Here is a 17,194-nt window from a genome sequence, read left to right as displayed (position 1 = left end):
AATAAGGGTTACGCAATAAAGCTTAAATAAATTGTATGTACCTTTAGTTTGGGGTCATCAGTTGGTGTAAGACGAGCTTCAAAGTGAGCATTTTCACCTTCTCTTAGGTTCTCGATGTTAGATAATGGAACAGTAAAGACTGGTGCCTTGCCCTTCGTTTCTGTAACCTCTACATCCTTTCTTCGTATCATTGAGTCTTCTAGAGTCTGTAACTTTTCTAATCCACCCTCCATGCCCTAAAATTTTTACAAAAAATATAAGTACTTTATATTTATGAAATAGAAAAATAATCCAATATAATTGTTAATTTTTCTCTTTTATTTGTTGCAATAAAATTATAAAAATGCATACCCGCGGAAGTTGCGAGTCCAAGATCAAATTTTCCTTCGATGTACACTTCAATATAGCCTTTGTTGAGTCACGGCCCAATTTGTTGGTCGCAACGCATTCGTATTCACCAGAGTTTTCTTCATAACAATAGAGTATATCTAATATGACAATACCAAAGTCATGGAAAGTTCTGTATCGGTGTCCATGAGGTAATTTCTTGCCGTTATAGTACCATTCAACTATTAGATCGGGGTCATCCACGGGTATTAGTCTCGCTTCAAAGTGAGCACTTTGCCCCTCCACTAATTTCGTAACATCTTCTATTTGAGTTGTGAATTTAGGAGGTACTGCAGAAGCCGGTGCTGGTGCTTGATGTTGTAGACCTTGTAAACTTTCTAACTCTCGTATTTTAGCTAGTGAATCTGGCTGTAAACTGTCTGAGTAAACTCCACTTCTTCCATAGCAATTTATCGTCGCTTTAGTGAAATCTTCACCGTATTTGTTATATGCCCGACAAACATATTCTCCTGTGTCGTGGTTTTGTGTGTAAGCTATGTCCATTACTACAAAACCGAAATCAGAAATGGTTTTAATTCTGTTAGAGTGACGTAAAGGTTGTCCGTTATGATACCATTCGATCTTCATATCAGGGTCATCTACCGGCACAACTGTGCATTCAAAGTGAGCTGATTGACCATCTTTAAGACCTTCAATATTTTGTATGTGGGTCGTAAATCTTGGTTTTTGCCCCTTACTTTTGTCAACACATTCGAGTTTTACGCTTATTTCTGCCTGACCCCACTTGTTTGTGGCACGGCACGAATAAATACCAGAATCTGTAGTCTTTGTACCAAGGATTTCTAAAACAACCATACCAAAGGCATATACGGTGCGGATACGGTGACTAGCTTCAATGGTCTTTCCGTTATAGAACCACTCAATGACCATGGTTTGATCACCGGTCGGTATGAGAGATGCTTCATAGTGGGCAATCTGTCCTTCACTAATATCAAAGATATCTTGGAATACCGTAGTAAATTCAGGTGGTCGACCTGTATCGTCATCAGGCTTCTGTGAGGGCTCCTTTCGCAGAGAGTCTTCAAGGTTCTGAATCTTGTCCAAGCCTTCTTTGCCTTTGGGATGTTGAGTACGTTCAATGAGGTTATCCTTGCTACTGCAGTAAATAGTCGAAGAAGTGAAAGCTTCACCTCTCTTGTTATAAGCTTTACAAGTATATATGCCGCTGTCTCTTTCATATACATCAGTCACATCTAAAGTAACAAAACCGAAATCGCTAGCAAGCTTAAACCTTGAACCATGTTCTAGAACTTTGCCATTAAAGTACCACTCTATCTTAAGGGCCGGGTCATCCTTCGGCTCAACTTGTCCTTCCAAGTGAAGTGGCTGACCTTCTACGAGTTGACATTCAGCAACAATCGGAACAATCCATTCTGGTTTCGGATATTCAGTATCAGGTACAGATGATCGTCTTGATTTAGCTAATCTAGCTTCTTCTGCTTGTTCGACAGCTTCTAAACCAGCCTTGCCTTGAGGATGTTGAGTATCAAGATAGATTTGCTTATCACCAGTACATTTTAAGGTGCCTGAAGTTGTAGCAGATCCTTTATTGTTTGTGGCTTTACATGTGTATATTCCTGAATCCTCCTCGTACGTATGCATTATGTCAAGCGATACGTAACTAAAGTCATGTGTACTCTTGTATCTTGTACCCGATGGCAAAGGCTTATTATTAAAGAACCATTCAATTTTAAGAGTCGGGTCGCGCGATGGTTCCACATTGCATTCGAAATGAATATTGTCTCCTTCTTTACACAGGATATTGTTCAAATGAGTAATAAAAACAGGAGTTTCATATACAGGTTCAGGAGAATCTGGTTTGGTTTGTTTCGGTTGTTCTAAAGCGCCAATACGGTCTAAAGATTCAGGGTGAAGGGTGTCACCCATTAACCAATGACGATCTTCAATCTTTATTGATGCTGTAGAAACAGCTTCTCCCATTTGATTTACTGCTTTACAGGTATAGATACCAGAATCGTCGTGTCTTAAACTATTAATAGACAAAGTTACTAAGCCAAAGTCAAAAGTACTCTTAATCCTGGAACCTGTGGTTAAAGAAACTCCATTTTTGAACCATTCAATTCTCAAATGTGGGTCTGAACGTGGCTCAACTTGGGCTTCGAGGTGCAAATGTTGTCCTTCAACGAGTTTATCATAGCTTTGTAAATGTGTGGTAAATATAGGTGCCTGCTGTACTCCCAAGTCTACAAATTTCTCTGGAACTTGGTTCATAGATGCTTCCTTAAGTTGGATCTTCTCCCACGACTCAGGTCGCATCGCCTGGTCAATAATAGTAGATTTTGTTTTCACTTTAAGTGAAGTTGAGGATACTGTACTGCCAGCCTTGTTAATAGCCTTGCACATATATAAGCCGGCATCATTAGATACAACTGAATTGATGTCCAATGTGACAAAACCGAAATCGTGAGTAGTACGGAATCTCGAACCTGAAAGACGTATTTCAGGAATTAAATAGAAAAACACAGTAAAACAATTCAATTTTAGTAAGATGTCAACAAAGAGAATACTAAATAAACTTACCCATCTTAAGTTCGACTCCATTAATATACCATTCGAAACGTAAACTTGGATCACCCACAGGAACCACTCTGGCTTCATAATGAGCATGTTGGCCTTCCCACAATTCTGAAGGCCCCGTAAGAACTTGCGTGAATATTGGTTTTTCAAATTCTCTGTCAGGTTCTTCGCCTTTTTTGGGTTGGGGTTGTTCCAACTTTTGGATCTTTTTCATACCCTCTGGATGTTGCGTTTCCAATTGGATAGCGGCTTTAGCTATAAAAATAAAAAACCTATATAATACATACATACAGGCTGCTGAGCATGAATGCATATTGGGACTAATGCTCATATGGCAACATACTTTAATTCTTATTGTTACGAAGACGGCTTGGATAAAATATTTTTCGACTACTCAAATATATAAATATGGAAAAAACAATATGATTTCACTATAGTAATAGTATTAACAATACTATCTATGTAGTACTCACTTTTTATTTTCATTGCAGCTGTGGTTACAGCTTCTCCAAGTAAATTAGATGCTCTACACATATAAACTCCTTCATCTTCATCGCGAACGTGGTTAATTGTCATGGACACGAATCCAAAGTCATGAGTTTTAGTTATTCGAGAACTGTCTGCGATAAGTTTCTCGTTTCTAAACCATTCCACTTTAAGGGTAGGATCGCCAACTGGTATCAACCTACAATCCAAGTGTGCAGTCTGGCCCTCCTGGATATTGTCAATGTTCTGAAGAGGCTGTGTGAACACTGGCCTTTGTCTCGTCACAGGTTCTGGTATTTCCGGTCGCTTAAATGGTTCAGCAGATTCCAATTCTCGGATCTTTTCCAAGCCTTCTGGACGTTGAGATTCCGAAATAATGCTTCCTTTTGCGGTTACTGTCATGGATATGGTGGAAGTACACTGTCCGAGAGCGTTTATTGCTTTAACTGAATATTCACCAGCGTCTTCTGGTACACAGTGCTGTATATCCAAAGACACGTAACCAAAGTCAAAAGTGATATGGAATCGTGACGCAGATTGCAGAGCTTTACCGTTATGGTAGAATTCTATACGTAGGTTGGGATCATGGACAGGTTCAACTTGACACTCAAAATGAGCAGTTTGTCCTTCAAATACATGTGTGGTACCTCTCAATTCAGTCACGAATCTGGGTGGGTATACTTTGGGTTCTTCTACTTCCATTCTAGATGTGTGACCTTGGGCTTCAAGCTGCCTGATTTTCTCAAGCCCATTAGGATGTTGAGTGTCTAAAATTATATTTCTGTGCCCTGCAAAACATGCACTAATTATAAAATATATTCGTTTAATTATATTAAAGGAAAATATCAGACTAATAGTAATGGTAGATATATGTTTGTTTTAACAATACGCACCTGCAACCTTTAACGTGCAGGTATTAACTGCTTCTCCAAGTTTGTTCGTCGCTTTACACATGTAAGTGCCAGAATCCTCTGCATATGTGTATAAAATATCTAACGCAACATAACCGAAATCATGAGTCGTTCTAAATCTGTGGCCAGTCTTAATTTTTTGCCCATTAAGGAACCATTCGATCTTGAGATCAGAGTCATTGATTGGTTCAACTCTGGATTCGAAATGAGCATGATCACCTTCTTTCAGGTTTTCAAGGTTTGTTAGTGGTGTCAGGAAGATGGGCCTTTGACCTGGTCGTTCTTCCTCAGTCGGCTTAGGTCTTTCATATTTTTCCAGCTCTTGAATCTTCCTCAGACGTTGCTCATCTAAGGTATCAAGGTATAGGCCAGCTTTAGCTAAAATAGATAATATACAATTAAGAATATTCCGCTGCATAATGTTTTATGGTTACATACCTCTTGTACGTGATTGAATAAAAAATAAACCCCAAACTCATAAATCAAAACTAACTTGCCTCCTACGTTAAACTTACAACTTACCATCTACTTTCACAGAGCTTGTGGTAACAGCTTCACCAACAGCATTAGTAGCTTTACACATGTACGTTCCGGAATCTTCTGCGTAAGCGTACAACACATCTAAAGCCACGTATCCAAAGTCATACGTTGTTTTGAATCTATGACCTTGTTGAATAGGCCTTCCATTACAGTACCATTCAACTCGCATTGTAGGATCATTTACTGGGGTTAAAGTTGCCTCTAAATGTATCGGTTGACCCTCGGGCGCTTCAGCGTTCTTAATAGGTTTACCGAATTGGGGCTTTTCTGCACAAAAGCTATCGTCATGGACCACCTTCTTGTAACGACTGTCATCTTCAAGGTATTGAATCTTCTCTAAGGCACTTTCGTGTTGCGTATCTCTGATGATTGATTCCTTTGCTGAAATTGTCGTCAATTGATATATTCGTCATTAGGATAAAAAAGCAAAAATAAAATCATGGTGAAAATTAATTTTATAAATATTTCTTTTAAATACTTACATTGCACATTCAAGTTAATGGACGATGTTGCTTGTCCTAAATTATTGATAACTTTACACGTGTATTCGCCAGAGTCCTCCCCATACACCGTTAATATATCGAGCGCCGCAAAGCCAAAATCAAAGGCCGTACGATAACGATGGCCACTTTGAAGAACCTTCCCATTAAAGTACCATTCAACTCGCATTGTTGGGTCTGGGTAAGGCTCAATTCTGCATTCATAATGAGCACTTTGTCCTTCAACTAACTTGCTAGGCCCATTCAATTGTGTTACAAAACGAGGGGCTTGGCTAACTGCAACTTCTATATCTTCTTTACGCTGGTATCTTGATGTGTCTTCTAGTTGACGAATTTTTTGCAGAGCCGCTTGATTTTGGGACTCTAAGAGTAGGGATGCTTTAGCTAAAATAACAATTAATTCTTTTAACTTATTTAAGCATAAAATAAACATTACATATTTGAGATGCCAACTATAAATTGAGTAACATAAATAGGTTGAGGGCCAGTTTGTCACATCCAATATATATTTGTATTAAATTGAATGTAAAGTAGTAACATTTTACTTACACATGAATACATTTATAGTAAAATACTTACATTGTACGAATAAAGTTGACGAGGTCACCGCCTGTCCTAACTCATTTACAGCACGGCAAGTGTACGTGCCTGAATCTTCGGGATTAACATACTTCATATTGAGAGCAACATAACCAAAGTCGTGCATTGTGGTTATGCGGTTTGCTGAAAAAAATATAATTTTGAATAATTGATAAATGTACAAAAACAAATGTGATTTTTACTACACTTATCTCATAAACTATCAGATTTATTCAAATTAATGTTCTAAACGTTACAAGAATCAGACGGAAATTTAATAAAATATCGAGCCCATTAAATAAAACAATGGAAAAGAAAAACTTACAGGCTGTTATAGGTACGCCATTACGGAGCCATTCTACTTTCAGTCTTGGGTCACCAACAGGAATTAATCTTGCCTCAAAGTGAGCTGCTTGGTTTTCAGCTACTCTAATATCGCGCATGGGCATAGTAAATACTGGCGCTTGTGACACAGCATCATCTGGGGCGCTAGGCTTGTGGTGCCTCGAAGTATCTTCCAGCTGGTGTAACCGCGGCAATGCTTCTTGGTGCTGTGACTCCAAATAAATCGATTTTTTCGAATGTACGACTGCTGTTGCGGAAGTGACAGCTTCTCCAAGAGCGTTAATGGCCCTACAAGTGTAAACTCCAGAATCTTCCGGTAAGCAAGACATGATGTCAAGCGCAACAAAACCAAAATTATTGGTTTCAGTAAATCTAGATCCACTCTTCAGAGGTTTGCTGTTGTGATACCATTCTACCTTCATCGTAGCATCAGAAACTGGAATGAGTCTACACTCGAAGTGGGCACGTTGTCCTTCTTTTATTTCAATGTTTTTCAAAGATGTTGTAAACAACGGCGCTTGCGTCGTTACTTCGTCGACAAAATCGCTTCTTTGGTAACGAGATCTGTCTTCTAATACATGTATTTGTTCTAATCCGGCTTCATTTTGAGTGGCACGAATAATATCTGCAGTTTCACGGCATGTAAGCTTGCAGCTTACCTCGTCGGTTCCAAGTAAGTTAACAGCACGACATGTGTATATTCCAGAATCTTCTGCAATACAATCAATGATATCGAGCGCTACATAACCAAAGTCATGAATAGGTCTAAATCTGTGACCAATAGTTACTGGTTGGCCATTCTTGAACCATTCGACTTTTAAATTTGAGTCGGTGACAGGTTCTAATTTACATTCAAAATGAACATGCTGTCTTTCTTTGACATTTTCAACCGACTTTGGTTTAGTGACAAAGCGCGGCTTCACATGAATTGACTCATCGACCACCTCAGATTTTTTGTATCGAGAGGCATCTTCTAGATATTGTATCTTTTCCAATCCGGAAGGGTGTTGGGATTCAAAGAGTAAATCTTTTTTTGCCATGACCCGCAATGCGCATGAAGTAACCGCTTCACCCAACTGATTAGTGGCTTGGCATGTGTAGACACCAGAATCCTCCGGGTAGACACTCAGAAGGTCAAGAGCGACGTAATCGAATTCATAAGCAGGCCTGAATCGGTGTCCTGTCTTTATGGGCCTGCCATTACAGAACCATTCTACTCTCATAGTTGGGTCTCCCACAGGTTGTAAACGACATTCCAAATGCACGTTAGTTCCCTCTATTGTCTCGATATTGTGCAATGCTCTTGAGAATTGTGGCGCTTGCATCACTGTTATATCTTCTTGCACTTGTCTGGTACGGCGCGCTGCGTCTTCAAGCATTTGGATCTGTTCAACTGCTTGTTCATGTTGAGTATCCGTCACGATATCAGATCTTTCAATTACACGTACCATAGCCGATGTGTGTGCAGATCCCAAATGATTAACAGCTCTTACGGTGTACTCACCAGAATCTGATGATGTGGCATGAATTATATCAAGAGCTACGAAACCGAAGTCATAATAGGTTCTAAACCGTGAGCCTACAGTAACAGCTCTGCCGTTATGATACCATTCAACTCTCATTGTAGGATCTCCCATGGGCTCAAGACGACATTCAAGATGAATGTTCTTCCCCTCTGAAATCGGTTTAGGATCTGACAAGGGTTGCACAAAGACTGGTTTTGATTTCGAGATTTCTTCTATGTGGTACATTGGTTCAACAAACTTTGATTCTTCCATTTGACGAGTTTTCTCATATAAACCATGGTGAATGCTCGTAGTATCGATGCTGGATCGCGCTGAAAAAAATAACGTTACTTCTTATACTGTTATAAAACTAATTGAAAATATTTATAATAGTAAAAAACTTACTTTCAACTACCATAGAAGCGCTCAGTTGAGCCTCTCCAGAAGCATTTCTCGCAACAACTGTGTAGACACCAGCATCATCAGCCCTAACATTTGTTATATCTAGGGCTACGTAGCCAAAATCATGATATGTCTGAATACGATTAGCTGATTTTATTTGCTTTCCATTAAAGTACCACTCAACTATCATAGTTAAATCGCTCTGAGGCTCAACTCTTGCTTCGAAATGAGCACTTTGTCCCTCAACAATCTTGTTTGTTCCTTTAAGTGGCCCCAAAAATCTAGGCTTTTGAGTTACTTTAACCTCTTCTTCTGATCGTTTTGAATACCTGCTAGAATCTTCTAAGTATTGAATCTTTTCTAAGCCTCCAGGGTGTTGAGATTCAGCTATAATATCTTTCTTTGTAACAACTGTCAAATTAGCACTAGTTGTCGCTTGGCCTAAAGCATTATAGGCTCGACACGTATAGTTACCAGCATCGTGAATGGTAACAGACTTAATAGTCAGGGCTACGTATCCAAAATTAAAGAATGTGGTTATTCTTGAACTTGCTTCAACGGGGCGTCCATCCTTCAACCACTCTACTCTTAATGTAGAATCCCCAACTGGCTCAAGACGAGCTTCAAAGTGGGCAAATCCACCTTCCTTAATATTCATCTGATCTTTGATAGGAGTTTTAAACTCTGGTCGTTGTGTACTTTCAGGTACTTCTTGGTAGTATCTCTCATGTTGTTGTTGTTGATAAGCTTCAAGTTGCTCAGTCTTTTCTATGTATCTTCTCTGTTCAGGTATGCCGAGATCTTCAGTTACGGTACTTCTTGCTGCAACTCTGATAGTTGCAGTGCTGATGGCTTCACCCAGTTTGTTCACAGCTCTAACTGTGTACGAACCTGCATCTTCAACCCGTAGGTGCATGATGTTAAGGGAGACGTATCCGAAGTTGAAGATTGCTGTGATTCGCGAGCTGGCTGTGATCGATTTGCCATCCTTGTACCACTCCACTCTCATTGTTGGATCACTTACAGGGGTTATTTGGGCTTCAAAGTGAGCGTTCCTACCTTCCTGTAATTCGCCAAGATCTTGAAGTGGCCTTATGAACTGTGGGCGTTGTGATATTTGTTCTTCAATAGACTCCTGATGTTGATATTTAGAGTAATCTTCCAAGTGTTGTATATACTGTAAACTTTCGGGATGTTGACTAGTGCGTTCAATAGTGGCTCTTGGAGTAACTTGTAGCATTGCTTTCGTTTCTGCAATGCCCGTAGAGCTGACAGCTCTACATGTATATTCACCACTATCCTGAATATTTAGACTGAGCATATCAAGAGATATGTAACCAAACCTAAAGATTGATGTAAATCTGGAACCTGAAATGTATATTCGAAATTAAAAATTTCGGTACGATCAAAATTATAGGTTATATAATATAATTATAGTTTATAAAATATATACGTACTGGCTTCTATACTTTGACCATTCTTTAACCATTCTATCTTCATGGTGGGGTCACCCACTGGTTCGATTCTCGTCTCGAAGTGTATTTTTCCACCTTCAGTTTGAGTGACACTTCTTAGAGGCACAATAAACTGCGGCGGTGGGTAAATTCGATCTTCCTCGCCAGGAGGGACATATGGTCGAGCTCTTTCCACATGCCTCAAATATATAATTTCGGGTCCAGGTGCAGGCCTGAAAATTTAAAATGTTTATAAAAATCACAATATCAAATCTAATACTACGGGTCCATTAACATAATGTACTCACTCTGGCTCAATTATTTTTGTAGGCCGAGGTAAGTGCAGACGTTTTTGTTCAGGCGGAGGCTCCTTAGGAACTTCAACGTAGAGCCTTGCCCGAGTAGCGGTGGAACCTGCGACATTTTGAGCCGTGCATTGATACCACGCCGCATCCGACGCCTTAGCTCGCGGAATATCCAATGTCGAGGCCCCACCTTCGGTATTGATTCGTAATTCAGGATTGGGTATAATCGGACCACCGTCCTTCTGCCATGTGATTCGTGGTGTAGGCGTGCCAACAGCACGAGCATTCAATATTACAGGTTCACCCTCACGCACACTCAGAGTAATAAAACGTTCAACGAACTTAGGAGCGACCACTTGTTCCCTTTCTATTACATTTAATCTACACTGGAAAGAAATTTCTCCACTTTTATTTCTTGCGACACATGTTACTACACCACTATCACTACGGTCGACATTGGTAATCATAAGAGCGTGATTACCAGATTCGTTAACTAGAATTTTATGATTGTAGTCATCTCGAATTTGTCTATCATTAATGAACCACGTGACTTCTGGGTAAGGTCTGCCGGTGACGCGGCAATCGAATCGCGTCATTTTGCCCTCCGTGACATCACGATCTTGGCAGACTTTTACAAATTGCGGGGCGAGAGCTTTTTCACTAATTTCTATTCTTTCAGTCTCAATTTGCTGATTATTATCCATTATGTACTGAGATTTTTGATCTTGTACGTACGTCTCATGAGGTGATTCGACAGCAAGGTACGCTGATGAAACGACACATCCATTAGGATTTTCAGCCAGTAAGGTATAGTGACCAGAGTCAGACTTTTGTACATTTCTTATCCTTAGTATCGTTTGATTGTTCGTGTTTATTATATTATGTTTTGCAGAGTTTACTAGTCTTTGGCCATTCTTGAACCACGTTGTACGAGGTCTAGGATTACCGGAGAGTTGTACTTGGAATTGTGCATCAGTTCCCTCTTGAAGTTTGGAGTTCCTTGGCTTTTGAGTTATTTTTGGTGGAGCTACAGGTCCTAGCGACATATCGATTTCTGTACTAACCTGAATATCGCTTTCACTGATATATCTTTTCGTAATTGTCTCTCTAAAGGAAACTTCTCTTAACAGCCTATATTCAAAAGTATCAACTTTAAAATCTTCAGAAGCTGAATGGTCAGTGCCATTTGTATAAGCAAATTTTTGTGACTGTTTTGATTGTTCTGTCATATATTCATGAGTTCCATATGACTTATGTTCAACACTTTCACTTACATGTCTGTAACTTTGTTGTTGAGATGATTGTTGCGTAGGGACAGGAACACCCTCGGGTTGAATGTACACAGAGCAGATAGCTTCACCATACTGGTTTCTTGCTGTGCATGTATATTCTCCCTCATCACCGGGTCCAATTTGTTTGATTAATAACGATACATCACCAGTCTGTTCATTGTATATCATACTGTACTTATTACATTCTACTAATGGTGCTTTTTTTCTGGTCCACGATACTACTGGCGTTGGATTACCTCTGAGCTTCCCTTCGAATTTGGCATTACCGCCTTGGGCAAATCTAGCATTTTTAAATATTTGTTCGAATATAGGCGGAGACGGTTCTCCTGGCCTTCCAGCAGTGATGGGTACACGATCGCCACCAACAGTTCCAACTGTAACAAAACAAATACTAGTGTTATTTTGTACAATACGCGTTTAATATATTTGTAAATTTTAAATACAGTATATATAAGGACATTATGTTATTGAGACACATATCTGCCTAATGAGGCATGGGGTAAACCCAGGTCTATGATGCAGGCATAAAGCAGCGTTAATCGCTAAGCTACATTAATGGCTACATTAATGCCATCATATTCATAATTCATTAAATAATTCGCAAGGTGCATAATAAAATTAAGGAAGAAAAAAAGATAATATTTTTCGATTTGACAGCTAGGAGAACTGTATTATAGTTCAGGTCTAGTTATGCATCTAAACTTACGGAAGAATTTTCAAATATTTAAATATTGAAAGAAAAATTAGATATTCTTGGCGTGAAATGGAATTTTCGCAGATATTATAAGATGGCTCTAAGTATGTCGTGTTCCAGTGGTGTAATTCTCGGATGCGCGTGAGTCACGTTCGTGACGGACCGCGCGTACAAGCTCTCTTCGTGCGTCTATTTTTGTGCGCACCAGTCGGATCTTGTTACGAGAACCATTTTGGTCCAAATTAGTAATGAAACTAATAATATTATGAACAATAATATTATTTTGTTGGCGTTTATTGTTCAGATCGAAATTATATAACACTGCGAAAGTTCTGTTATCATAGGTAAATTAGCAAAAAAATTATGTATTCTTGTTAGAAAACCAATTAAATAACGTAAGTTCATCAGTTGAGTACAGAAAAATAAAACTGATTTTACTGATAGAAACGTCAATTACAGGTCGATAATCCTAATCATATCATATTCTGTCAGCTCATTTAAAAGTATTTCCTTTCATTGATAAGTATTTGACCTTACCTTATTACCATCATTTATTACATAATATATCTTGACTCGTATCGGTAAACCCTAATAAAAAACAAATGATGTCATCAAAGGACAAAATCCAATTTGGATAATTCTGTTAATATTCGTGACGCGGTCGCAAACTTAAAATAATATCTTTTATAAATCCCAGAAACTTGATATGGGTCAAGGTCAAGTCATTTTAATATTAAGAAAACAAATAGGCTCAAACCGACTACATATTGTTTTATTTATCAAAAGTGTATCCCATATTTAACGTGCCACTACCAAACACTTGTATATTGCGTAGGAGTAGTTCCATGCTGGGCGGGCTTTGGCTGCCGCCCAAGAATTGCAAATATGATCTTTATATATTACGAAGCAAATCATACGTGTTTCATAAATTCCTATTAATACAATGATAATTAATTGAAGACTTGGCTGAGCAAACGTGGAGATTTATAAATCTATATATACGTATTGAATAGTAAATAATACTGAGTTATATTGATAATGTACTCTAAGCTTGACCGTGCAATGCGTGCGCCATATGGTCAGTGGCCCTATTACATATACATACTTCAAAATATACGTTTTGCCCTACCTTGACTTCACTTAAGAGAGATAATCAAGTGATTTAAAATGCAGCCTTATTTGTTGAGATACTTTCAATATTTCTAATCGACTCGTTTTTAGTTTTATGTATATGCATAATGAATTGAACATTATTTAAATTACAGATCAGTTGGAACAAATCGAGCGAACGTAGAATTATAGGATTTAATGGAAGAGTCCGTAATAATAGTGGACATGACAAGTCAGAAACTCATAGTTAACGGTGATACGGAGAAAGCAATAACGTATAAACGTATCATGCCTGCATTATGTCGACACAATCTAGTGTGATATATGTAGCGGTATATAAAAAACATTAAACAAACAGTAATCGTTTAATGTGAATCGGGGGAAAGTAAGCTTGAAACCGTTTGCCTTATTAATTCGGAGATAAGTCGAGTGAGTTTGGGTCGCGTGCCAGTCCGGTAGTGTTGCGTATCAGAGCCATGTATGTTTTTATTATTGCGTCGATTGTATTGAGTAACTATCGTGATTGTCGTGACATAGCCACAGCCTCAGTTCCGCTATCAATGTAACTATCTCTGATTGAATTTACGGTCAGTCACCTGGCTTACTGGTGTCGTAATATATTTAATAAGTCTATCGTGTCGCGGCGTTTTCATTTGAATATATAAATTTATCTATCACCATTGTATATGAAGACAATAATTGTAACTGTGAATATGCAAATAAAAATGTCTATCATAAAACTTCTCGTTATCTCAGTTGAGGTAAAAAAAGGTATATTTTAATAGTTCTGAGATGCAAGAACCGCGACAATCTACAGTTAAGCTGTGTTAATTGAGCGATCTAGTTTCCACTTCGTATAAGTCGTAGATACATGGTAGGTGACCCTAATATCTAGTTACTTTCCGCAGTTAACAAATTTCAAACCGTCAGTATTTTTGCCAGAAATATACTATATCTAATAAATATTCCAGACAGTGTTGTTATCTAGTTAATACATATTAAATTTTCAAATTGCAGCGCATTCTTACATTAAAATTGCAAAGCGAAAGTAGAATTCTTCGTATTAAATTTTATAAATAATTACAACTCTGTTAGACGTTTTAATTAAACGCATTATTTCTCTATGTTTTTATAGATATACTCAAGAGTGCGAATACATGTAATTGTTTTTATTCATATAAATAAAACTATATTAGTTGCAATAGCAAGAATCGTCAATCAAGATGAGTTTAGGTGATAAAAATGTCTGTATGCAAATATTCTATTTGTATAATCCTATTTTATTTCAGTACCAGAAATAAATTGCACGTGTCGTTTTTAAATCTGAAACGTGTTTAATTTTATTTAATTACTCATTTAACATATAAGAATTTTTAATAATTAATAAAGACGAAAGTTAAATTTTGAATTTAATGTTTTTACCGTTGTACCTATTAATACTCGTTTCTTTCTCTTTTCAGTTTATTTATTTACTATTAAACTTGTTCCAACCTACTACATCGCTTTAAGCACCTAATTTTAAATGTCTTTGAACCTAAGATTATTTCCCATCCGTTCATCGTGAGGAAAAGTGAAAAGTCAACGATACAATTCTTAGTTTTTACGTCGTAATAATAGGTCTATTATTCTGTCATTCTCAGTAAATTGAAATAGAAAACAGTGCATATACAACAAAAAGCAACGTACGGGACATCGCACTTCTTTATCAATACACTAATATGTTTTTCAAGAAGGGCATGTATGGGACATGATATATATACTGGAGATTTCCATCCTATTCCGTGACATATGTATTGTTAATAACTTTTCCATCTTAGAAAAACATTGCAAAGCTGTCCATCCTAAGTCTTACTGTCCATAACCTGTACTTTACTTAATATAAGCACACCGGTCGAAAACGGTAAAAAAAATAAAAACCAAGGTTCAGCCTTCATCCGTAATTAATAATAAACTATGACCATATTCAACAATGTGAAAACTCAAATAATTCTTGAGTTCTATGAAAGCAATTCAAACGGTAAAAGAATATTACGACAAACCTATAATTAAATCTATGTTACTATTTTAAATAATGTATTTATTCAAGTAAAATTTACTAAATAATCTTTTAAATTTATAAATGAAATCGTTTTAATGAACAGACTCAATGTTATTTTTTTTATTATTATAATAATGTAAAATTGAAGTTGTGTCACGCTGGTTATCATACCTTTGTTTACTATTGTAATTTTAATTGTTGAAAATGTTTTATTTAAACAACTGGTTGTTGATAATATTTGTACATATTTTAAATTATAATACCTAATCACGATTTTTCATAATAAACTTTTTAAATGTATTTTTCTAACTATTCGAAACTAAGGAATTATGTCCTTTAAGATATATGTTAATACAACGAGTGTATATCCGCTCGTCTGGAACCAATTAAGTCATAGTTACATGATATTGAATATCGTAAATATATGTTTTAAGTCTGGGTTCCAGTTACAATCGTTAACTTCTTCTAAATCTTTTTATTTAACCGTCTGACTATTTAAATTATTTCTAGTACCTATGTATCTTATATTATTTTGCAATACATAACTTTCAAATTCTTTTGTACAAAAGAATACGTACGTATATACATAAATACGTATACCAAATTCCAGTACGAAAATATGAAGTGAAAAAACTACAAATACAAAGGTTTTCATTGTTAACATTTTAAAACCTTGACCGGGTAACATTACATCAATATTCAGCCTAGTTTCTTTGTAACGTAGTCTTCATAATAAGAAATTAATCCTTGCATGGAAACATATCTGTTGATATCCATATATGGATACGAGTTTGCGCCATAAAAGTAAACAAGTTTTAATGCATGAATTCGCACTGCAACCTGGAGAGACCAGTAAACTCACACGCCGATTATGCCGGCTGGTTCAGCATTTAAGATTTAATAGTTGCATAAACATCCGGAACGGGGTCGAAACGCGGCGCAGCCTTCATTCTGCGTTGTGAGTTTACGGTACCACCTGGCAACCAGAATGTTGCAATTCGCTTACAAGTTAAAAAAATTAATTCGGGCAACGAGACAGTGAGATCATTTCTCGAAAGTTAGTCAGAAAAATAAGTGTGAAAATATGCGAGTGTTAAGAGAGCACATTCCTGCGCGCGGCGGGCGCGAGCCATCGGCGCCCACGCACGCCCCAGAATAGCCGATCTATCTTGCTCGAGATGGAAAAGCGCCCTGCGCATATAGTGGCTCTCGTCTTTAGTTTCTTCCTAGTTACTTAAAATAAAGAAATCCAAGACAGACGGCGCTCGGACTCCAACGCCGGCAGCCTTCTTCCATTGACCGGCACTTATTAAGTTGAAACAAAATATAAATATATACATCGCACAAGCATTGTTTCGAATTTATGTATGAAAGTTAGATGCGGTAAAAGGTAAGCTGACGAACCTTGCTGTGTCAGCATCTGAGTGAAGTGCTGGATGCGCTCCTGCTGCTGCACGATCTGCTCGCGGCGCTCGGAGTGCTGCTGCAGGGAGCGTTGCTCCGACCACCTCGACTGCTTCTCCATCACGCCACCGCAGCCACACGCACGAAAAAAACTCTCACTCGACGCTATAGGTCCTTAGCGGTGCTCGCCCGATATGAAATAAAAACGCCACTGCGAAAAACTTATACTAGTCCACGGGTTCATTTAGCAGAAGTCAAGTCATTATAACCCAGTCCAACAACCAAGACGTCGGTCGATTGCGAATAGTTAGCGGGTAGTGCGGAGACGCCGGGCGATCGCCGCAAGCGCCGCTTCTCTGGGGCGGGGGGCGACCGAAATACTGTAGTTATTTTGAGACGAGCGCACTCCCGCGTACCTCCCTCCACGCGCCTTCACACCCCACTGCAGACCTCTTGATCCCTTTTCGAACACAATAACAAATAAAATAGTTAATTCATAAGACAACACTAATTAAACTTTTGCTTCGTCGCCGCTGTCAACACGCACCGATAATTCACGACATTGGCATGATATTTTATTTAAGAGTTTTATAGCCTTAATTCAATACATTCTTAATGAATACATTTGTTTGAGTTATTAATTAATTATAAAAATACGTAATAATTCATTTTATTGCATAGCA

The 17,194-nt window shown here is 37.9% G+C and overlaps 1 protein-coding gene across 50 annotated transcripts in view; it reads right to left on the bottom strand.

Annotated features, from left to right (window-relative positions):
• Positions 1 to 16,879, bottom strand: part of LOC110993988 (titin) — an 89,972-nt gene extending 73,093 nt beyond the window's left edge. For 48 of the 50 annotated variants that reach the window (XM_045634292.1, XM_045634288.1, XM_045634289.1 and 45 more), the window contains exons 1-13: positions 16,512 to 16,879; positions 9,977 to 11,639; positions 9,672 to 9,901; positions 8,218 to 9,582; positions 6,288 to 8,144; positions 5,963 to 6,106; positions 5,366 to 5,767; positions 4,866 to 5,264; positions 4,326 to 4,721; positions 3,420 to 4,220; positions 2,950 to 3,201; positions 352 to 2,855; positions 42 to 236 (exon numbers count right to left, since the gene is read on the bottom strand). In XM_045634292.1, the coding sequence (XP_045490248.1) occupies positions 42 to 236; positions 352 to 2,855; positions 2,950 to 3,201; positions 3,420 to 4,220; positions 4,326 to 4,721; positions 4,866 to 5,264; positions 5,366 to 5,767; positions 5,963 to 6,106; positions 6,288 to 8,144; positions 8,218 to 9,582; positions 9,672 to 9,901; positions 9,977 to 11,639; positions 16,512 to 16,632 (10,329 nt within the window). In that variant the 5' untranslated portion in view covers positions 16,633 to 16,879. The remainder of the gene's footprint in view (positions 1 to 41; positions 237 to 351; positions 2,856 to 2,949; positions 3,202 to 3,419; positions 4,221 to 4,325; positions 4,722 to 4,865; positions 5,265 to 5,365; positions 5,768 to 5,962; positions 6,107 to 6,287; positions 8,145 to 8,217; positions 9,583 to 9,671; positions 9,902 to 9,976; positions 11,640 to 16,511) is intronic. The other 2 variants (XM_045634333.1, XM_045634334.1) reach the window with 1 other exon arrangement.
• Positions 16,880 to 17,194: the final 315 nt, after the last annotated feature.

This window comes from Pieris rapae, chromosome Z (genome assembly GCF_905147795.1).
Source record: "Pieris rapae chromosome Z, ilPieRapa1.1, whole genome shotgun sequence".
In the NCBI taxonomy this organism is placed as follows: domain Eukaryota; kingdom Metazoa; phylum Arthropoda; class Insecta; order Lepidoptera; family Pieridae; genus Pieris; species Pieris rapae.
Note: the sequence above shows the minus strand (reverse complement) of the source record. Positions and strands in the feature narration are given on the sequence as shown.